General features: G+C 36.9%; 1 protein-coding gene across 5 annotated transcripts in view; it reads left to right on the forward strand.

The window, feature by feature from the left end:
- Positions 1-23,716, forward strand: part of SV2C (synaptic vesicle glycoprotein 2C) — a 121,937-nt gene that overhangs the window by 11,481 nt on the left and 86,740 nt on the right. For 3 of the 5 annotated variants that reach the window (XM_083818285.1, XM_083818284.1, XM_083818281.1), the window contains one exon: positions 17,568-18,259. In XM_083818285.1, coding sequence (XP_083674411.1) covers positions 17,680-18,259 — 580 coding nt within the window. In that variant the 5' untranslated portion in view covers positions 17,568-17,679. Of the gene's footprint in view, positions 1-11,278; positions 11,373-13,839; positions 13,964-17,567; positions 18,260-23,716 lie in introns of all 5 variants that reach the window. The other 2 variants (XM_083818282.1, XM_083818283.1) reach the window with 2 other exon arrangements.

Here is a 23,716-nt window from a genome sequence, read left to right on the forward strand (position 1 = left end):
CTTATAAATGATACATATCATCTATACAGTACTTGGATAATCTTACCATCTGAGATACAGTGAAGATTGTTGTAGTGATGATACATAAGCGTTAGTAATACTGATGACAAACTTTGCACCTGGTAGGGTTTCTGTTTAACCTCCACTCCTTCCCTCCTTCCCTCCCTCCTTCCCTCTTTCTTTCTTTCTCTTTCTTTCCTTCTTTCTTTCCTTCTTTCTTTCTTTCTTTCTTTCTTTCTTTCTTTCTTTCTTTCTTTCTTTCTTTCTTTCTTTCTTTCTTTCTTTCTTTCTTTCTTTCTTTCTTTCTTTCTTTCTTTCTTTCTTTCTTTCTCTTTCTTTCTTTCTTTCTTTCTTTCTTTCTTTCTTTCTTTCTTTCTTTCTTTCTTTCTTTCTTTTTCTTTCTTTCTTTCTTTCTTTCTTTCTTTCTTTCTTTCTTTCTTTCTTTCTTTCTTTCTTTCTTTCTTTCTTTCTTTCTTTCTTTCCTTCTTTCTTTCTTTCTTTTTCTTTCTTTCTTTCTTTCTTTCTTTCTTTCTTTCTTTCTTTCTTTCTTTCTTTCTTTCTTTCTTTCTCTTTCTTTCTTTCTTTCTTTCTTTCTTTCTTTCTTTCTTTCTTTCTTTCTTTCTTTCTTTCTTTCTTTCTTTCTTTCTTTCCCTCTCTCTTTCTTTCTTTCCCTCTTCTTTCTCTCTTTCTTTCTTGGCTTTTTCTTTCTTTCTTTCTTTCTTTCTTTCTTTCTTTCTTTCTTTCTTTCTTTCTTTCTTTCTTTCTTTCTTTCTTTCTTTCTTTCTTTCTTTCAACATTTAGTAAACATTTATCTTCCATATGTTCTTGGAGCATAACATAGAAGTTTCCTTGTTATGACCAGCTGTACAAAGTAATTAAGTAGAACAGCACTCTGGATAGAGAAAATGTTTCTTCCAGGGGAATTAGGCATCTCTGAGAAGAATAAATGTTTGCTAATTTTTGTATTTATAGTAATGAATGGGTTTGGTGAATCCCTGCTATACAGTCCAGAGGAAGGAAAGCTATTTCCATTATTTGAGAGACTGTTGTAAAAAGTCTTTCAATCTGTCAGTGTTGTGACTTCTCTCAGAGTAAGTATTCGTTATAGAAATCACCAAAATAATTTTACTCAGTATATTCACTGACACATGAATAGCTTAAGGGCATGACCTGATAAGTATTAATATCCCACTTAATGTTTTAAAGGATATGTGTTATTTTGGTAGGGATAGGAATAAAATGTTTGCTGACTGTTCTAGGCTCTTCTAGAGCTTAGTCCATCTTGGTCTTTCAGAAAAGAACTGCAATATCCACCCAGTGAAGAAACACGCTGACAGAAACACACAGCATTTGTTTAAGCATTAAACTCAATTTTATTTAATAATCTAAAACAGTTGAACTAAAAAAATCTGTGTTGCCTTTGATCTTTAATACTTTAGTAATGTGTATTTTTAATTAGGAAACCTTTTAGATCAGTAAAACTTTCCAAGAATTTGTATGGCATAACTGGAGTATGGTTGATGCAAAGGGAACTGTGGATGTGCTTCATAACAGCTCTGTAAACATGTAGAGTTTTTTTAAAGATCCAGGCAAGTGTTAAAAGCACAACTAAAAAACACTCTTACCTGTTGGTTTAGTAGTTCTGTAACAACACAGAGTGGAAGAGTTATATACTATGGCTGTGAATTTTGCTGTTGAAATGTGGAGGTCAGGAGGCAAAGAGCACATGCAGTGGGTAGAAAAAGTATGCTGATTCAAATTCCTGTGAAATTTTGAATTAAATTAAAAGCTGCCTTTCCTTTACAGGAATGCCCCTTGTTCTCAGGGTGCAAGCAATGAGTATTGACCCAGCACTACAATCTGCATTACTATAAATTTTTTATTTTATTTTTTTTCAATGGAGGCTAATACACATGCATTCAAGGAACTGAGCACTTAATCAATGTGATGTATATCCTGAGGCCACCAAAATGTGATGCTTTTAAAAGATAATTGTAGGCTATAATCAAGAACTAATTGGGTGATGAAGCAAGAATTTATTTTTTTTTAAATTGCTTTGCTTATTAAATTTAAACATTTATGACATATGATTACTTTTTGTATGTGTGTTTTATTGTTTTTGTTGTTGCTTTCCAAAAAGGGAAAATGACTTTTAGAGCTTGGTTGCTGTGTTTTACTGGGACTTAATTTGTTTATTTTGCCTACATTAAAGTTATGTGTCTGTACAAACACAGGTGAATTGTTTGTTCTTATACTCTCTGCAGAATATTGAGTATATGCTCCCCCAGCCATGAAGTAGGCAAGAGTACTGCTTGCAGCAGGAAACCAATTTCCATTATTAGTCAGCTGGCACTGGTAGTGTATGGAACATTTTCTGTCCTTGAATCCAAAAAATTGATATGAGTCATCTAGGTGCCCTCTAGTGGGTGAGTGAGGGAGTCTTAATGTCTCTTTGGAATATGAAAAGTGATAATAATAGGCCAAGCCTGAAAAGAAGAAAGATGGAAACACATTGGTATTAGTAATGTGGAACATTTAAATACTTTTCAGCCCAAGTGCTAGAGAAGACGTCAGATAAGCCTGCCAAATGTGACTAGTGGTACTTCAATGTGCTTTGAGAGTGTGCGTAATTGAGGTGTTGATAAGGAGATTGTCCACCTTATCTGTGGCATTCAGGGGACATTATTGATGTGGCACTGTTTCCCTGATTTACTGATAGTAGCAATGTCTTTAGTTACACTGAAAGCAAAAGTGAGCATGGTACCTCTAGGCAGTCCTATATTTGAGTAACAGCTTGAGTCAGTATTGGTTTTATTCAAGGGCAATATCATTAAAAAGCGAAGGTGCAAAACAGGGATAGCAATTAATTGGGTTGGAGACAGAAACTCAAAGTAAATATCTTCAGACTGCAGCTCAGCCAGGATGGTGACTTCTTCACATTTGAGGTGTCAGAGAGCAAGAACGTTGTGGCTGCAAATCTAGCACAGATAAAAATAACTTAGTGAAAAGCTCAGAAAACTTTGGGGAATGCATATGTTTTAGGGATCGAACCACTCTGAGGATGGATTTCAGGAAATTACCAGACAGTTTTTATTTTGTAACATGTATTCTTGAAATGTGTTCTGTTTTCCTGTCAGGCACATTAGGTGCTCTAAATACTGCTGATACTCCATTTTTAAAAAAAACACATGGAGTTAACATGAAAAAGTAAACAAGCCTGCTGTGTACTCTTTCTCCTAAATGTTTGTTTTATCTATTTATACTGAATCTTGCGGATTAGAAGAGAATCATTAAAATGACTGTCTACCTCTCTGTCTGCCTAAGATACTACAGTCCACATTGTTATAATAAACACTTTTAGAAGGAACACATATATTAGAGAGCAAGTTTTTTCTTTTATAATTTTGTTTGTTTTGCTTTGTTTTAATATTATGCAACTATTGCTCATCTTTCCCTCTGTAAAGAAAATTTTTTCCTCATTTTTATTCCAGTTCCTTTTCATGGAATCCCTTTTAAGGGGAATTAAGAAAGGAGAAGAATTTATATATTCAGTCTCAACAATTGGCAATGTTAATATATGTTGCTCCCCCTACAGAGCCATGATGTTAATAGGTTTTCTTAGTGTGATCCAAATCTAAGATTCAGCCAATTGAAGACTTATGACATCAACCCTTCCTGCCCTTGCCCTATATGTGATAGAATATTGTGTGCTTTGATAATATTTCTAATAAGTTAGTTGTATGGCAGCACAGGATATCAAACCCATGGTCCCCAAGTGCACCGGCTTCCCAGAGTTATTGTTCATTCAGCCTTCTGTTCTTTCAAGAGTTTCCTTTCAATGATGTTTTTCTCCTTATGTATTCACTTATAATTTAAAAAGGATGAATATTTACAAATTCATAATCCCAGTTAATATTAAAAGTTGTGCAGAATTTTGTTTTTTTCTCACATGTTTTTAGCATGTGTTCCTGGTAAAATGTTAAAGATATTAGCTCTATAAAAGGTGGTACATATTCTGTATAAATCCCAATGGCTTCAGTGAGAGCATTTTAATTACTTCTAATCCAGTCCCAAATGTTCACCATTATCATTCCCTGCAAACAGCCTTTTCAGACTTGAGGAGTGTGTTACTGCTTTATGTGGCAGAAGAATGAGATCACAGACAGACAATAGAAGCTTGATGCTAAAACTGGCAGCTTGGCAGCAAAAATTGCAGTGTGTGTTCCCCATGTCTTGCCAGAAAGGAGAACTAAGGCAAAGTCTGTTTATAGACTAGATTTGCTACATATGCCAAAAGTGAGCTTTCTACTAGCCATTCTGATAAGAACTATAATCAACAATTACTAATGAAAAATATTGTCCTATTATCCAATGTTTGTCTTTATCTGGTTGTTACTGGAGATTTTGTAGACGGTCGTTTTGGTCACAAGAAGCTTCAGACATCATATATTCGAATATAAATTTCTGTATGTATATGATAGTTTTCAATCTTCTGGGGTTTAGAAAGGCCTACAGATTTTCCCAGGGAGATATGGAATCCCTTGTTGAGAATTTCTGCCTGCAGTCAGTAGTATTAATACTTGCTGTTAGTGAACTTTGACTGACTAAAGTGTAGTCTGCAAGTCAGGCACATACTCTGAGTCTCTGTGTGGAACCCTGAGTGCCCCAGAAGACTTTGTTTGCCCTCCCATGTCTCACCCAGACTGCTCACTGAGGCAACGTCTGCTTGATCATCCCAGAGCTCCATTTAAACTCAGGCTTCAGTGTTTGTGACAGCTACCAAGGAGCAGGAACCATGAGGCTGCTCCAGGAATAAACAGGAGGCCTAAGCCTAAGGGGACCAAAGGTCAGGCTGGGAAGCACCATGACTGATGGGAGACAGTGCCTGAGCAGGGTGAGGAGAGGTGGTGAGAACAACAGTTTCCCATCAAGAGGCTGGTGCCTGCTACACAAGATGAAGTGGTGTTACGTCCAAGATCTGCCAAAGAAGTCCAGTCTGCAATTCAGGATTAGCAGGGTACAGAAGAAAGGCAAAGTCCACCGTAGCTCAGGCATAGTTGGGGTGCCCAGGTCTGAATGCTCCTGAGCACATGGCAGAGGTTGTGAATGAGTGTGTGGGAAGTCCCAGGTGAGGCTGCTCGGGGTCACTAAGGCCTATTGGGGCACTCAGGACTCTGCCAATTTATATGACCTAGTCAATTAAAACTCTCAGCCAGAAGAAGGAAAACCAATTTCAAAGTAGGTAAACTGCAGGAAGATGGTCAGCTTTAGTTTTGGGTATCAAGTATTTCAAGAACCAGACTAAGAATTAGGATAGGAGTAAGTGAGAATATTGAAGATCTCAGTGATCGAAGTGCTGCACATGCCTTTAAAGCACACACAGAAAAATGTCAGGTGTCATAGTGCTTTAAAATAAAATAAAAATGGTTCCACATGGCAAAATTTATTTCTGAGATGCTTCAGCTCACCACACCTTGTTGTTGTGAAAAGTTAAACACAGGGAACAGAAATTTTTTCAGGTTGGCAACCAGTCTACTTTCCAAATAAACTGAAGGAAACTTAATGAAATTGAAAAAAAATATTCACCAGCTCTTCTACCTTCATTTTCTGCCTACTCTATGCTTTAAGCGACAGAGCACTGTGTTTGTTCAATTGTACTGTCCACCCCTACGTATTCTACCCAAGGGGAGAAAGCCACACTGAGGTAGAGTTCTGATTACATAATGCACTCTAAGATGCGGATAGATCCTGTTTTAACAGAGGTCTAGGTTGCAGAATCTGGAAAGCTAGGGGCTACTGCCTTGCCAGTATAGAGTGTGTTCCTCAGTCCTTTATTTTACTCTTTCTATGCTCACTTCTGACCCATAATCAAGACTACAAAATGAAGGCTTATGATGTTTAGTGAACTAGGTAGGGATATAAAATACAAGCTCTAAAATATTAAATCTGTGAGTTAATGGAAGCTCTACATCTGCAACCAGTTAGATTAACTATTTACTATAGGACTTTTTTTTTTTTCTTGTAGTTGATGAAATATTGCATGTGCACTTGTACTGTGTAACTTGCAATAACAGTGTGGTTCAGGTTAACTAACTGAAGAGACCTAATTAACCGTGTTCGTAGAAGATGATCCATTTTGAATGTGGCTAAAATCTGAGTTCATCAGAATCTTTAGGAAGTCTTTGTTTTCCAGAGTGGACTGAAATAACATAAACAATTTGTATAATTACAAATCAGTGCAGCTTAAAATTATGGGAATGGATTTTTAGTAGCAGCACTTTTTTTTGTCAATGTTATAGAAAACTTGTTATTTCCTGTCTGAAGGTTAGGACCAGGAAGCCAATGAGTCAGACTTAATTGTAAAAGATTTTCCACCTGAAACTGTTACATTTTCCCCCAGGGAGAGGTAAAATTTTATGACTGTATGAAATCACTTTTTTTGAATGCAACTGAACTACCACATTATTTGGATAGCACTTTCTATAATCTTTAATATCTGAAGTGCATCTGAAGCAGAGGGATAAGTTACTGCAGTCCTGGGCTTTTAATACAGAATTTACTGGTTTTCGTTAGCTCACAGGCTAAAGGTAACTTTTTGAAAAATGTTCTTTTCATCACAAGGGTTTTCTGATAATGACCTTAGAAAGAAACTTCCTAAGTCTCAGTCTGATCTTTTAGAAGTGTCTTTAAATGTTTTTTATTTACAGTGTTCCGTGTTTACCTTTAAAAATAAAGTGTTGAAGGAACAGGAAGCTAACTGTTGGTCTGTCTGGAGAGAGCTTAATTTACTCAAACAGAAAAACAATAGATGCATCTTCTGCTTTGTGTCGATATACTTTCATCGGTTTTCCTTTCTTACATATTTTTTTAATGTTTATTACACATGTAGTCACTTCCCAGAACGACTACTAATATGTAGTATGCTGTGAATAGTGAGAATTAAACATTTTGGGGAACAGCATGCTTTCTTGTTAGTTTATGCTTGCAATACCTGTGTCATTTATGGTAGTTTACAAATGTTTTCCACCAGAGCAGTTAAATCCTTTATGCAGAGATTTGCTGACAGTACAAGTAATACAGATAGTTTGCAGACATTGGAATCAAATTTAAAAATGACTGATGCTTTTATATTTTACTTTGCATTATGAAACAAACTAATCACATCCAGTAATGTTGCCATTACTTGTCTTGAATTCCCAAAGCTTTTGCTTTGGGAATAATATTGTTAACTCCTTCCAGTCAGTCAGTCTGCTGGTTAATTTCTTTCTGTGTTTGTTTGACATACATCAATGATATTTTCTGTGTAATTTTTTATTTTTTGCCATTTGTATATCAGCTTAAGATATCACAGTAAAAACACTGCATGTGACAGAGTAGCCAGCCAAAATACAGGAAACAGTCCTAGGAAAACCCTGAAATGAACAAGATGAAATATGAAAGGTTAGTGTACATTATTTAGAATATGTACAGTATAGGTTTTTCAACCAAAGAATTTACAAAGTACCTTATTATTTAAAAGAAACGGAGGAAAACTAAGGTGGGTGTGAAACCAAATTACTTTGCAGAAGAAATTTAGCAGTCGTGCTTGTACTTGCACAAAAATGTTTGGGAAGAACTTAGGCATGCAAGCTATTTTTTAAATAAAATAATCTGTTCAGTAATCTCCTTCCTTTCTTTGAGGTATACTTGCTGTTTTAGATCTAAGAGTCTTAGCAAGTAAGATAACAGTCTGTAATGCTCCCATTAACGTTAGAATTACTATTAAAAATGGTATGAAAATGATGAATGAGATGACCAGACATGTTAAGACATTATCAACTTTTAATTATTTCAGATTTAAAATCAAAGTATACAAATCTTTGAAATTGAATTCATACTCAAATATACAGGAAAAAAAAAGCTATTTAAAAATGTATTTTGAAAGCACTAAAAATGCATTTTGCCAAGGTACCTGTTAACTGTATATTATCAGCCTTTTTTTCATTACAGTCCTCTATGAATGTTCTTCCTGTCATTCCTGATTATAGCCGATTTCCCATATTGATGAATCACCATGTCACAGGCTCTGAAAGTCATTGTTACTTTTTATGTGCAAGTACACTTCTTACCAACTGTGCTATTGCCTTTTTTTGCATAATGATCTGTGCCTGATGTTTTCAGATTTTTCCTCCATAGGTAGGTAGCTTACTGTTTTAATTTTGATTTGGAATTGTATACTGTCAGTAGGTTTACAGAATAACACAAGGAAGAAATAATCTACAATTCAAAGAGAAATGGGGGAAAACAACACATATTCATTTTAAGACATATTGTGACCCATGTCAAGTAGAGCAAGCGACCCAACTTTTCTGTCTCTACTCTCAGTTGTCACTACTTCAAAGCAAGAAAGAGAAAATAAATGATTAAGTATTCTCCATTTGATTAATTAGTTTGTCTAAGATTTGTCTAAAAGTAAATTCTTGTGTTTCTGAACATTTATAGTCTAAAGCATTTGTTATATACTATATACCATGTATATCCTAACCCATTTTCAACAGCTATGTTATGTTATACTAGAGGCTATATGCCATCTAATTTTGCTTTTGGAAACAGAGCTAAAATAGCAGGTATGTTCAACCAAAGTGAAATCACCAGAGATCAATCTTTTGAACTACAGCAAAATCCTAATAATATTGCTAGTCAAAGACATGTGGCAGGGGAGTGACAAATACCTGATATATATTTAATTACTCTTCAGATCTGATTCATTTCCAAATACCTCTCCAAGACGAAATTAATATAAAAACTGAAGATTGTTTTCATTTTCTTATAAGGACAATGGTTGTTTAACCAGTTTTGGCTAATCCTTTAGGCTTTGTGACCTCTTGGTATGTGTATGCTACCTACACATAATATATATATATATGTATTTATTAAGAGAGATATACATATCTGTACATATATATGTATGACGGCTTTTTTTTTTTTTTTTTTTTCCCTAGATTCACTGTAGCATTTCATCCTCTTCATCCAGGCTCATTTAATTTTACTATACACTGGGAAATCTTCCTCTTTTTCCCTCTCATTATTTAGGTCAAATTGATGAATGCTCAGTTTCTCCTCAGATTCCCACAGCTGAAGCAGTGAAGCAGTATCCCACCAGAGAAGCTTAGTATGTCATTCTTGCTTTTATTATTTGTCTGTTTTTAAGAGATATTTTGGCAAGAATACTGGATGAATACCAATAAAGAAATGGGCTTTCAATCACAGAAAACTATATATAGAGCTTGTCACATTTTTTTTTTTTTTCCCCAAGCAGAGACAATGCAAACACCTTTCATTCAAGGGGAGCAGGTTAATGTGCACAGCCAGGACTCTCAGAACTAGCATCAATCTGAAGTTGAGCTTGGGAAAGAGAAATAAAATTGAAGTAGCAAGTTCAGTAACTTCCATGATGAAAATATGGCAAAATAAAATATTCAAGAAATGAGAATTATGAAATCATAAAAAGGATTTTATTTTCCAACTTTTTATATTCTGTTACAAACTATAAAAAGTAACACACAATAATAAAGATGAAAAAGAATATGCAGTTTGAGAGAGTGGCAAAATATCTGGAAGGGTTAGAAAAGCAAGGTGTTAAAATATTAATTAACATTATGCCAAGGATGCATTACCCTCTTATTACGGTTTAGTGGCAGCAACAGCTGATTCCCAGGGAGAAGGACAACATGAGGACAAGCAACAGAGATGGATGGAACTGACAGATAGTATTAGCTCAGAAGTGAGGGCAGTCTGGGAGCTCAGACTTGTCCATCTCAGGGACTATGCACCCCTGCATAGGGACACACAAGGCTAACTCTTTTCAAAATGTTTTTCCCAGTGGAAGTTAACACTGTGACCTTGTATTTTCTCCTGAAATGTAAATAACTGTTCCAGGGCCAATCCCAGAACTCAGTTTGTACACTAGCTTTTTGCTATTTCCTCTCCATTCTCTACTGAAATGCAGGGTGATTGTTTTCACTTGGTTCTGACACCTGAAAATGACAAAAATTATGGGATGTGCATGCACGAATTAAGAAAATGAATTTTCAAGAGAGGTATGAGAAGAAAGATAACTCTTGGCTCCAGTGGGAAATAAAATTTTCTTTAACTGCAGAAGTCTGAGAAGTGCAAAATTATATTTAAATATGCTTGTTTAAAATAAAATTTTGAAAATAATGAAACGCCACTTTTCCCAAGGTTTGAATAATCATTTCAAGTACTATGGTACAATGTGCAACTTCATTAGCTGTCTCTGAAGAAATGTGGTTTATGTCATCCAGTGTGGCTTAAGTTTCCCCTTGCTTGATTCTTGTCAACACACTGAACAAGCCCATGCATTTTAGTAACCACCACCCAACACAGATCCTGGAAATGCTCAGTTAAGAGGATCACAAGAACAGGAAGAGTGCTTACAAAGCAGATTAAAACAACAGTGTTGGAAGAGTGTTCCTAAGGTTCTGCTTTGCCTGCAGTCACCCATTTCATGAGAACTAAATTTTCAGTGCTTTCCATGTGAAAACAATAAGTATTATCTCCTGCAAGGAGACGGATTGTGATTGCAGAACCAATAAAAAGCAATTAGAACTCTGGTACTCAAGTACAATAAGGCAAATCAGGAAAGCAAGTAATTAATGTTAGATTAAAAAAAAAAAAAGGGAGAGAAAAAGATTAAACTTTTTTTTCTTTGTATGTTATTTTTTGTGTTATTATTTACTGTGTAAAAGATACCAATACATTTCAAAGTATGTTCTGTTTTTGCTCAGATGGCTTTTCCTAGGAAGATCAGATTTTTATTTAAAAATAAAAATAAAAAGGGAAGTATCACTCCACTACATGGTCTTTACAATTTCAATGTTGTAATTTTAATTTATATATACATATATATTTAATTTTCATTTGTTATTCATTTTATTGCCTAGTATTACTATTGGGGGAAGGCATTGAAATGAACTACTTTTAAGGAGTTAGATGGGTTGGTATTACAATGAAAGAGCAGATAAGATCTTCCTTTGCTGTCAATAATGAAGAAAATGGTTGTATGTGAAAAGAGAGAATAAAAACAGCTTAATAAGTGAGGGAGGACCATAGATGAATCCTAAATCCAGACTCTTACCTTAGATAAAAATGTTGAGCAGAGGGGTTTAGAAGCCTGAGTATACTTAATGACAGCCAGCTGAATTACACATATTTATGTCACTATTTAAAAAGATGGTGGTGCTCATAAAACTGTTTTCTGCATTCTGGCATTTTTCAGGATGGTCTTTGAAACACGTTTAGAACATTGAAATAATGCAGGGAGGAGTACTCAGAACAAGTATAAAGTGAAGAGTGGACCACCTCCTAAACTGGTAGTAAAACATGTACCTATAATTTTCTACTCTGGCTCACTTTGTTTAAAAATTCATTTTTTACAATATTCCGATATTACTGTTTTGTTTGTTTGTTTTATGATTTATGAACAGATGATTCAGTTTGATCCTGGTAAGGGAAAGGCTGTTGATGTAGTCTACCTAGACTTCAGCAAGGCCTTGGACAAAATCTCCTAGAGTTCTGTGGTGAACCGAGTGAAATCCAGCCATCGACCAGTCACCAGTGGTGTTCCCCAGGGGTTGGTGTTGGGGCCAATCCTTTTTAATATCTTTATTAATGACTTGGATGAGGGAATTGAGTACACCCTCAGTAAGTTTGTAGATGACACCAGGTTGGGGGGGAAGCGTCGATCTGCCGGAGGGTAGGAATGCCCTGCAGAGGGACCTGGACAGGTTGGATCTATGGGCAGGGGCCAATGGGATGAGGTTCAACAGGGCTAAATGCTGGGTCCTGCTCTTTGGTTAAAACAACCCCATGCAGTGCTACAGGCTTGAGGCAGAGTGGCTGGAAAGCTGTGCAGAGGAAAAGGATCTGGGGGTGTTGGTCGATGCTTGCCTGAACATGAGGCGGCAGTGTGCCCAGGTGTGCAACAGCATCCTGGCTTGTATCAGGCATAGTGTAGCCAGCAGGACCAGGAGGTGATCGTCCCCCTGTACTCAGCTCTGGTGAGGCCACACCTCGAGTACTGTGTTCAGCTTTGGGCCCCTTAGTGCAAGAAGGACATCAAGGCCTTGGAGCACGTCCAGCAAAGGGCTACAAAGCTAGTGAAGGGCCTGGAACTCAAGTCCTATGGGGAGTGGCTGAGGGAACTGGGGTTGTTTAGTCCGGAGAAGAGGAGACTCAGGGCAGACTTTATTGCTCTCTACAACTACCTGAAAGGAAGGTGGGGGGAGCTGGGAGTCAGCCTCTTCTCACAGGTAACCAGTGATAGGACTAGAGGGAATGGCTTCAAGTTGCAGCAGGGGAGGTTTAGGTTGGAAATTAGGAAGCATTTCTTCTCAGAAAGAGTAGTCAGGCACTGGAAAGGGTTTCCCTAGGGGGTGGTAGAGTTACTGTCCCTGGGGGTGTTTAAGGAAAGGTTGGATGTGGTGCTTAGGGACATGATTTAGTGGGTGATATTGGTGGTAGGGTGATGGTTGGACCAGATGATCTTGAAGGTCTTTTCCAACCTTAATGATTCTATGATTTTTGTTGGATAGACTTTTTCGTTTTCAGTTTTATATGTTCTGCCCAATCCTGTTGTGCCACTAATATTAGCTGACTCAATATATACTGTTTTATGCAGAGATTTTGCAGATCTTGTTTCTGTACTTACGTGCCATCTATAAGTGAAGAATAATTAGACCTGTGATCAAAAGTACTATGAGAAAATAATTATTATATTTTTTTATTTTTTTTTGGTGGTACTCTAGGATGCTAAGAGGCACTTAAAGATAGTATTTTCTGTTAATGGTTGATGTAAACAGAAAGAATTGACAAGCTTTCAGGAAAGAACACTCCTTTATTTTTTCTGCTAGAGATCCCCGAATTAAAAGTAAAAACAAGTTAAAAACAATTCCTCTGCTTTTGTTCTAATTAGGAAATTTATTTAAAGAGTTTAAGAGAACTTGGGCAGACAACACATATAAAGCTGACAGAGAACCGGTTATCTTCGATTGTTTCGTAGGCAACGAAAGGAATAAAATAGGAACGGAGGGACAGAAGTATACCATGGAACCTCCATCTCTGCAGAGCTCATGGTCATTGATACGTGTCAGAGTGTTGAATTGCCAGGCTTACCTTATGTATGTGTTTTGTAGACGCACTCAGGATGAATAGTGAAAAGTGGTGGTACAGGACAAACAGTGAGATCATGGAGAACAATGGAGGTGCAAGCACACTATGATTTAGACTGTTTTGGAAACAGCAGCCCAAGATAAAGGAGGCACAGCCTCAGTGTGTGTCTTGTTAATGCTGGAAGAGGGGAAGAACGTTTGCTAAGACTATAGATGTCAGTCTTTTAATCAACTGTCATCTGAAAAGAATCCCATTATCACCAGCTTTTGTGCCTATTGATGTATTGAAATTGAGGTTTCTATTCTTTATTTGAGCATACTGAAATAAGTACTACTAATGAAAGAACAGCTTTTCTGAGACAGTTTCCCATGTGGACAGATGGGGAGGAAGTCCTTAGGTATATCCATAAATTCAAAGATAGGTTGCATTTCTGCATATGTCTCAGGTCATTGGTAGCTTGTAGGATTGCATACTTTGTCAGATTTGAACTGTACCAAGTGAGAATTTTTGGAGAACTTCAGTAAAATTTTAATACCATTGTTCTTTGCTATCACATAGCAATATGTAATATGTTTCTGTTTTTATTTATTTATTTGTTTATTGGTATCTATTTTTATAGCTAAAAACACATGCAAGAAAACAGGATCTTCTGTTTGTGTATTTATATAGTTCAGGTACTTTTTCACCTGGATATAAAATCATTTGACCCATCAGAATGTAGTAGTATAACTGGAAGTGATCATGATCTAACAGAAGATTAAATCTTCAGATGAAGACTAACTTGCAACAACAGGTAAAGTCAAAAGGGACAAAATGCTTGTATCCATGCAAAGGTTATAAACAATTAAAAATGAAGGTTGGAAAAAGCAGAAATCAAACCCAAAGCAAAATGTTGGCTAAAATTAAAAAGTCTTTAAATTTCCAATTTAAATATGAAATATTTAAAATATTTTATTTTTCTTTGAAAAAGAATCACAAAATCAAAATAAACATAGGGCAGGTGCTACACTAGGTCCCAAAACGTACGCTAAATGCTGTAGCTCCATTTGAGTGTGTCTTCCAGTTCTGTTCTGATAATTTATTATGTGAAGATGTGCATATAGCTAATATTATGTGATATTAGTAACCCCCAAAATAAGGGTCTTCAATGTGTTTTCTCAGGGCTTATGTTAAGCAAAGATGCAAGTCTTTGTGGGAACAGTGTTTCTGATATCTCCTAGATTTACATCTTCATGGGATCTTTGTGATTTAGTTTGGAATGTCCAGCTTTTGATATTGGATGTAGCACAATAAGTACCAACTGGTAACCATACCACTTAATGAATATAATAGAATGAAAATAGAATGGAAAAAAATAAAGCAACCAAATAATTTGTTTTGTTTGTGTATGCATCTTTGAATGTTTTGACAAAAATATTTGCTAGTATTACTTGAAACCACTGTTTTCCTAAGAAACATTATCATTATTATTAGAATTAAAGGATTTGAATTGGAATGTTGTCTTCAGTTAAAGCATGCTGTCTTGTTGGGTAAGATAGTTCATACTGACAAGAGTGTCTAGGCTCTCAGATATGATTTAGCTGCTTTATGCTATCAGATAGTTGTTAATCCTCACTCTTTCAGACTTTCCAGATGGTTATTTGTAATCAATCTGTCTGACATAATTAAAAAAGTGGGGAGTTATCATGCATGATCTATAAATAATTTCTCTATATACTTCTCGCCCTTAAGGTAGGGATTTCAGTTCCTTGAGAAAGCAAAATTGTTTAAAAGAATAGTGTTCCAACAAGATATGCTGCTTTGAAAGTTGGAACGATAAAACAGAAATTTTGCTTCTTATACTCAGTATGTCTTTTCTGTCTGTCTAGGTAGAAATTTGATTTAGTCTATGTATAGATTTTTTAGCTGGTAGAGTTAGGCTGTTAATGAGTTTGAACAGGTATAAATTCTTATTGACATACCTGGTCAATTGTAAACTACAGAATAAGCTCAACTACTTTTGAAGATTTGTGTTTTCAGAGTGTAGTGTGCTGAACTCGTGAGGTTGGTGTACTGTAGAAGTGCAATCACTGTTTTGCCAGTGTTGGCATTTGCACTTTACTTTTATTGAATATTCTTAAACTGTTTTCCCTCCATAGACAGACTCTACAGTAAAATTGAATTTGTCAATATCAATATCAACTAAAAATCTTTAAAAGAAGCCTGTAACTACTGAAAAAAAAATCTAAGAATCAGAGCAGTTCAGAGTTTACATTAAATATACTATACCTGCACAACCTAAAATAATATAAAATGACCAAAACAATCTAGTAACACTTTGTAGTCATTCATACTCGGAAGCTATTAGGAACTCATCAAATTCTTGGTGGTATCTGTGGAAGGCTACAGCAGACTCAGTGAATGTTTTTATGCATTGAATGTTCAATAACAGCTAGTAGATACTGCAGTCCACACATAGGATGAGATGTCTAATTCATTACTGACAGTGACATCCAAGGAGCACCTTGAAAACTGAAAAGCTGCAATTAGAGAAATTGCCTTAGCATAGACAATTCAGTGAGATGACCTACTTAGAAGGATCATCATGTACCTAAAAGCAGGCTACAGTTTTCAGTTGTGAATATTACTTAGTGTTTTTTCTTTAAGGCTGCATTTCTCTCCCAGTAAATGTTTCAGTTTGCTTTGAAGAGTTGAATAGTACCACCACACCTGATTTCTTTGACAAACATTCACAGGGTTTGAAATTAATCTAGAGGAAGAAACTGAAAATAAAGACATTATCTACCATAGGTGAATTTCTAGAGTCATTGTTAAACAAAAAAAAAAAAACAAAAACAAAAAAGCTAGGGAAATATCTTTTGGCTTCTTAAAATATATTACCTGCATGTTTGTGTGGTGTTTCAGGTTGGTTTTCTTTTAACAAAAGGACACCACACCCTTAGTTTATGTGATGCAGTATGCAAAACAATATTAGTCTGAAAACTAATGTCTGAAATATGCTTCTGGGGACAGTGTTTGCAACTGAATGAAAAAATGTCAGCTTCTCAAGGCTCTCATGGAGCTCAAAGGACAGATCCACAATACCTCAAGAGGAATAGGATTTTCTTCAGAAATCTGCAGCCATTTATTCTTACTCCTGTTTTACATCCCACTGCCTGCTTAGTATTACAGCTGCAGCTTTTTTTGAGGTTATGTTGGAAAATGGATCATTAAAATGATCGTAGTTAAAAATAACCCCTTTGCCAAGCTGGAAACAGTGTTTTTCTGGAACCATTCATACAGAAATTCATGCCTGCTTTTTCCCAGAGGTGAGGCTTCTGCATCCCTGTTGCAGTGCCCAGATTCATCCTCCCCTTCCCTCAAACACATGAATAATGGTGCAGTTCTGTAATCAATTTCAGCTGTTCTAACTATGGACCTTTGCCAAAGAAGGAGTCTGTATTTCTTCCCTATCTCTGCTTGCACACTGCCACCATTTCTTTCTACTACCCTTAGCAATTGTGCAGCCCCCTAGTGATTGTACAGATGTGTGAAGAGCCAAATAGCTTTGCTGATACGCCTGAGGTCTGAGCAGAAAAAAGGAAATGGTTACATCTTCAGTCAAGTAAGGAGGCTGCTTCTGTTTCTCTTCTTGTAGCTGCAGGATCACAAATGCTGACACGGGGGAAGAGATGGAAAGCTACAGCAGGGGAGCAGGAAGGGTGACCAGGACATCCTGGTCACACCAACATCCAGGTGCTTTCACACGGGTAGATTGGCATGAGTTCGTGCTGGACTAACACTATTGGGTGTATTAGCTGAGGATATATAATTGTTTCAAACTGCCTCTCACTATGGACATGGGAGAGTGGGATGGGTCTGTGCATGATTTAGGGATTGGAAATTGCCAAAGTGTGAAAAAGCCACCACTTCAATGTACCTATCTCCTTGCATCTCCCTTACTGTAGAGTGGGGCTACACCAATAACGTTAAATATTGCTCAGTGTGAATGCATTGGCCATGTTCAGTCAACTTTGGGATACTGGGTGTATTACTGAGACTTTATAGCAACTCACTGAGAGAAAAGCTGATATTTTTAGCCTTTTCTTATACAGCAGTGAGCTCAAATGGGGAAGGACAGTGGAGACAGAGTCAATGTGAAGTATGACTCATGAAACTGCTTGTTTTCATTCCTGACAAAACCCAGTATCCGCTGAAAAACTAAAATGTAATAAATTTTATTTTGAAAACATGTATGTATGCTAAATTTTTCTTTAGAGTATCTTCCTTTTAACATGGTATATTTGTATGTTGTTGTAGTTAAAACCCTGAACTATGGTGTCCAGTGTGAAGAAGAACATGAAAAGAAGCAAAGTATAAACTTTTTTTTTTTTTTTTTTTTGTCTCATATTTTTCAGGTAGCATATTACAGCTTCACATTTTCTGCTGATGTCCAGCGCACAATAGATTTTCCAAACAGTGTTTGACAGGTGTCTCTCCAGTAGAACAGCAGTCTTTCTTTGATACAAGATGGAGGAATCATACAAAGATAGGACTTCTTTAGTGAAAGGGGCAAAAGATATTGCTAAAGAGGTGAAGAGACAAGCAGTGAAAAAAATGAATAAAGCTGTTGACAAAGCTCAGGACGGCTACACACAGAGGTCCTACAACCGATTCCAGGATGAGGAAGATGATGATGATTATTATGTTCGAGGAGGAAATTATGGCATAGAAGCTAATGATGATGAAGGGTCAAGTGAAGCAACCGAAGGACATGATGAAGATGATGAAATTTATGAAGGGGAATATCAAGGAATCCCCAACATGGGGCAGGGCAAGGATGGCATGGTGGCCTTAGGGCAGTCTATGCATGATGAATATAAGGATCGTCGTGAACTGGAAACAGAGAGGAAAGCTGATGAAGAAGAGCTAGCACAGCAGTATGAACTGATAATACAAGAATGTGGCCATGGTCGATTTCAGTGGGCACTCTTCTTTGTTTTGGGAATGGCCCTAATGGCTGATGGGGTTGAAGTTTTTGTGGTTGGATTTGTGTTACCCAGTGCTGAAACAGATATGTGCATACCCAATTCTGGATCAGGATGGCTTGGTGAGTGAAACCTTTGCTCTGTGTTTGTGCTATTACAACTGTCACTTACAGTATGCCTAAATATGAATTATGTTAATGTTAATGCTTATATACAAATATTTTGTATTGAATATAAATAAGTAAATCACATTAATACAGATAATATGAAGCTTATAATTTTATTTTTTAAATAGTTGTTTTCTTTTTCAGTCAGTATGTATAAATAAATCCATGAGGCAGAAGACTGCACAATAAAATTTAAGAGCAGAAGGGTGGTTTTTTTTTCTTGTTTACAAGAGTAGTTATCCAGATGTATTATATTAAAAAAAAAAAGAAAAGAAAAGAAAAGAAAAAAGAAAACACAAACAGTGAATTACTAGAGTTCTTAAAGATCTGTGCAGGTGTAATAGAGAAGAGATTACACACAACTGTATGGGAGCGCTCCCAAGGGTGAGGTGGTATACAATATAGGGAATGCAGGAAATCCAAGGAAAATGCTGTCTAGCTTTTTTTCTCCCTTTTGTCTCTTTTTCTTCTTTTCTCCCAGTGACTGTCCTCTAGCCCTCCAAAAAGTATTATGTTTATTTTGAGTCATGGAGACAGAAGCCTGAGGGACAAATGATTGAAGCTGCACATAGGTTATGCATTTTGTGTCTGGTTGGTTGGTGGGGAAAGGCTGCATCTCATCCTGTTGCCTCTTCTCTCTGAAGCCATAGTGAAGAGGCAAACTGATTCAGCCTTTTGGGCCTTGGTGAGAGCAACAGCAGTGCAAGCCAGTCTGTGCTTGTGCTTCCTGAGTATGCCTCAGTATGGCAGATAAAGCTAAGGTTTCATGGGGCAGCACAGTGAAGAGACAAGGTAGAAGTGGTTAGTTACCCTAGGAAAATGGGAGGTAATAGTGTAGGGGTTGTGACATGGCAGAAAATAAAATATATGTATCATACAAGGGATTTGGATCTGAAAGGGCCCAGGCTATTGCAGAACAGAAGACCTTCATCTAAAAAATTTAAGAATCTTTGTCTTATAACAGGTATACTGTTCATTTCTGGTAGTTTTACAGTTCATGGTTCTTTTGCAACACTGTCATTTTAACTTAAGCTCCACTTCTCTCCTCTTGGCCCACAATCAATTATAAGGACCCTAAGATGTCAACTGTGTAAAAAAACAGATTCAGAATTTTAAATAACACAAACTGGCAGAAGCATTCCTGGTAGGCAATTAAGCCCATGTCAGATTGGACTCCTGACATATTTGCAATTTGGCTCTATTGGTTTAAATAAAGTTGATTGTATTAGAATCATAGAATAGTTTGGGTTGGAAGGGACCTTAAAGATCATCCAATTTCAACCCCTCTGCCATGGGCAGGGACACCTCCCACTAGACCAGGTTGCTCAAAGCCTCATCTGCTAAAGTCATTATAAATTATCTCTGGAGCCTTCTCTTCTCCAGGTTGAATAACCCCACCTCCTTCAGCCTGTCTTCCTAGGAGTGGTGTTCTACATGCCTAACCATTTTCGTGGCCCTCCTCTGGATTCATTCTAATACGTCTGTGTCCTTCTTGTGCTGTGGGCCCCAGAGCTGGGTGCAGGACTCCAGGTGGGGTCTCACAAGAGCAGAGGGGGAGAATCACCTCCCTCAGCCTGCTGGCCACACTTCTTTTGATTCAGCCCAGGATACGGTTGGCTTTCTAGGCTGCAAGTGCACACTGCCGGCTCATGGTGAGCTTCTCACCCACCACTCTCAATCCATTCTCTACCCAGCCTGTATTGGTGCTTGGGATTACCCTTGCCCAGATGCAGGACCTTGCACTTGGCCGTGTTGAACCTCATGAGGTTTGTACAGGCCCACCTCTCAGGCCTGTCCATGACCCTCTGGATGGCATCCCTTCCCTCCAGCATGTTGATGCACCACACAGCTTGGTGTCATCGGGAAACTTGCTGAGGGTGCACTTGGTCCCACTGTCCATGTCACCAACAAAGATGTTATACAGCGCTGGTCCCAATACCAACCCCCTGAGGAACACCACTCGTTATTGATTTCCACCTGGACATTGAACCATTGACCACAACTCTTTGAGTTTGACCATCCAGACAGTTTCTTACCCACTGAGTGGTTCGTCTTTCTTATCCATGTCTCCGCAACTTCGAGACAAGGATATCATGGGGGACAGTATCAAATGCTTTGCACAAGTCCAGATAGATGATGTCAGTTGCTCTTCCCCTATCCACAGATGCTGTAGCCCCATTGTAGAAGGCCACCAGATTTGTTAGGCATGATATGCTCTTAGTGAAGCCATGCTGGCTGTCAGCAATCACCTCCTCATTTTCCATGTGCTTTAGCACAGTTTCCAGGAGAATCTGCTCCATGATTTTGCTGGGCACAGAGGTGAGACTGACTGGCCTGTAGTTCTCTGGTCTTCCTTCTTTCCCTTTTTAGAAATGGGGGTAATGTTTCTCCTCTTCCAGTCAGTGGGAAAGATTCCCCTTTCCAGTCAATGGAAAAAATTACTCTTCATTTATATTTCTAAAACCTCCTTCATGTCAGAAGGTCATGAGTGGAAACAGGTGCTGAGTTCTCACCTGTCTGGGTGCTTCAAGAAATTCCTTGCCATTTGATAATTTGTTGTTAGAAACAAACTGTTCCAGTTATCTGTACAGTGCAGTGATTGAAATTCCACTAAAAGAAATTAAATTATCTAAGTTGTTATGGCTAAAGAGGCTGCATGCAAATAATTTGTTTGGTACTGCTTGTTTACACAAATTCATAAACATTACATTTGTCATGCTAGGACCTGTGGGTTTTCAGATCTGCCTTTTAGAGAAAGAAGGTGCATAATCTTGCCTATTTATATATATATATATTTTTGAGCTCTATAAACAATTCAAAGGGTAGAGAGAAAGAAGAGAAATGAAAACAAGCCAAAAAAGGTATTACAGATAAATGTTACTGTGTTGGTGCAGATAATAACACAGAATACATAACATGGCGGGAAATACTTTATATTTTCTAAAAATTGCATTTCATTTAAACGGTTGCTGTAAGAATGGTGGGATGTCTGTGACTGAGAGTGGTGAGTATTGTCCCATGAGTAGCTGGCAGCTATGAGGATTTTCCGATGTTTGTTAAGAAGTGACTTAAGGGTAGAGGATTCCCCAGTCACTAGACTTCTCATGATGTTGTCTTGAAATATATTGGAATGAATCCACCAGTAATTAAATGAAATTCAGTACAGAAGCTGTTAAATCCCTCATGTTATATATTTATATGCAATATTTTACTTGCTGACAAAATTAAGGAAACAACTCTGGAAGCCTTAGGTACGCATGCAATGTTTCCTCATAACTAAAATATGGAAACTGTGATAGTTATCCCCATTTCTTATTTTTATAATAGCAGAACACTAGCCTATGTGTTAGGATATTAACAAAGATATAATTCTACATTAAAAGATGAAAATACAAAACTAGGAAAAAGCAGAGCTAATCAGTCTTTTCTTTCTGATAGTGTATTGAAGGCATTGCAACACGGTGGTTTTATCAATAGTTTCACAAAAATGATATTATTTGCCCATTGCTAATAGAAAATATAGTTTGCAATCCTTCTGTACAGTGATGACTATAATACTTATCACTAATATAGATATGTAGCCCTTGCGGACAGCATAACCATAATTCCAGTGATACAAAAGGATGGTGAATGTTTATTGAAAGCATTTTAATATGATCATAAGTAGGTCCACACAGTCATGCATTTCAATTACTTTGATGTTGTGATTTCACATCATAATTACATCCTGACTGGGGTCTTCTAGACAGGCATAATTTTTTCCATTATTATAATTCCATAATCTAGAGGGCCTTAATGTTGTTAAAATACAGAAGTCATGAGACCAGTGCTAGGAGTTATAAGGTGGAATTGGTACACATATTTATTTTTAAGGCATTTTTCTAGACTAGTAAGAAACAACCTAAGAGCACCCTAATTTGTCATTGAAAAAGGACTCACTGTCTCAACAATTGTAAAAACTTATTTCCCATGCCTCATGACACAATGGCTTTACCAGGAAACATGAGCTGATTAAAAGCATGTGGCAATATCCATAAAACCACCCTGTTGCATTTTTTTGGTTTGTTTCCTTTAACTTGCAACATGGCAAATTCCCAAATTCCCTCCATACTGATCATTGTATGAGCTTGAGATTTCGGTTCATTGATCATTGTCAGCACTTCACAGACTGTAAAGTTACATGATGGAAGTTCTGATCAGAATCATGAACTGTTTTCTTGATGCCTTTGGTTTAAATAATAACTGCATGTAATTTTTTTTTGTTGTTGTTCTTTAAATAGATGTTTCCTTAAAACCAAGAATGTTGACTTGCTTAAACTCTTGCAAGGCGATAGTGACTTGTTATTAAGTGTGAGAATATGTTTCCAGATATGTATCTTTCTATCTTGTATATATCTTTAAACATGTATCTTTGGCCCAGAACTGAATACAGTATTCCAGGTATGGCCTCGCCAGCACTGAGTAGACGCTGCTGACTCACACTCAAATTAATGTTCACCAGGACTCCCAGTGTCTTTTCTGCAAAGCTGCTTTCCAGCTGGGTGTACTGGATAGTACAGTAAGAAAAACAGAAATAACCTTTATCTGTAAAACAAGTTTTTAGTCGGTTAAACATACAGACATGGTTTCTTCTATCCAAACAAATCAAGTATCATGTTAAATCATGTTATCATGTTAAATCACAGGGCTGATATTTCAGGTATTGTGAATATGAATAGCAATAAACAGCTTACTTTAGAATTCAAGGGATTTCCTGACAGTCTACATTTAATGTCATTTAATGACTAGATGTATTTTTTTTCTCAGATGTTATCAGAATATAATAATTACATTATGCACAATATTTGCAGGAAGAAGGGCATCAGAGGTTTTAACTCAGTGTACTGAAGTAGTTTTCAGTTTGGGACAACAGGCATGTACCTAACACTTCTGCATTGATTATCAATTTGAATATTAGGCAGCTTGATGAAATGCCTTCCACATCTATTGTATACCTCCTGTATATCTACTAAAACCTACTCAACATAATCTAGCACTGTTTCAGACAGTTATTCCTCTTACATGGGAGGAAGTGCCCCCAGAGCACTCAGTAGTTAATGTGAAGTGCTTATAAGCTTTGTTAAGCAGTACTAGATTGTTATTGAAAATTGTTTCCTCACAGTTTAAAAGAGTATTTGGCTTTCTATGTCTTTGCTACTTAGTAATGCACTCTAATTTCATTGTCTGATTTTTGTTTTTGTTTGTTTGTTTTTTCACTTATCCTTTGGAACTTATATATATGCATACATATATATATTCACCAACAAATACATTCTGTAGAATTTATTAATGGCAAATACAAGTCCTTCACCTCAGACAGAATGACCCAGTGACTGGTACTGACATGCTACGTACCTCTAAAGAAAAGGGGCT

Source organism: Anser anser (assembly GCF_964211835.1).
Source record: "Anser anser genome assembly, chromosome: Z".
Lineage (NCBI taxonomy): Eukaryota > Metazoa > Chordata > Aves > Anseriformes > Anatidae > Anser > Anser anser.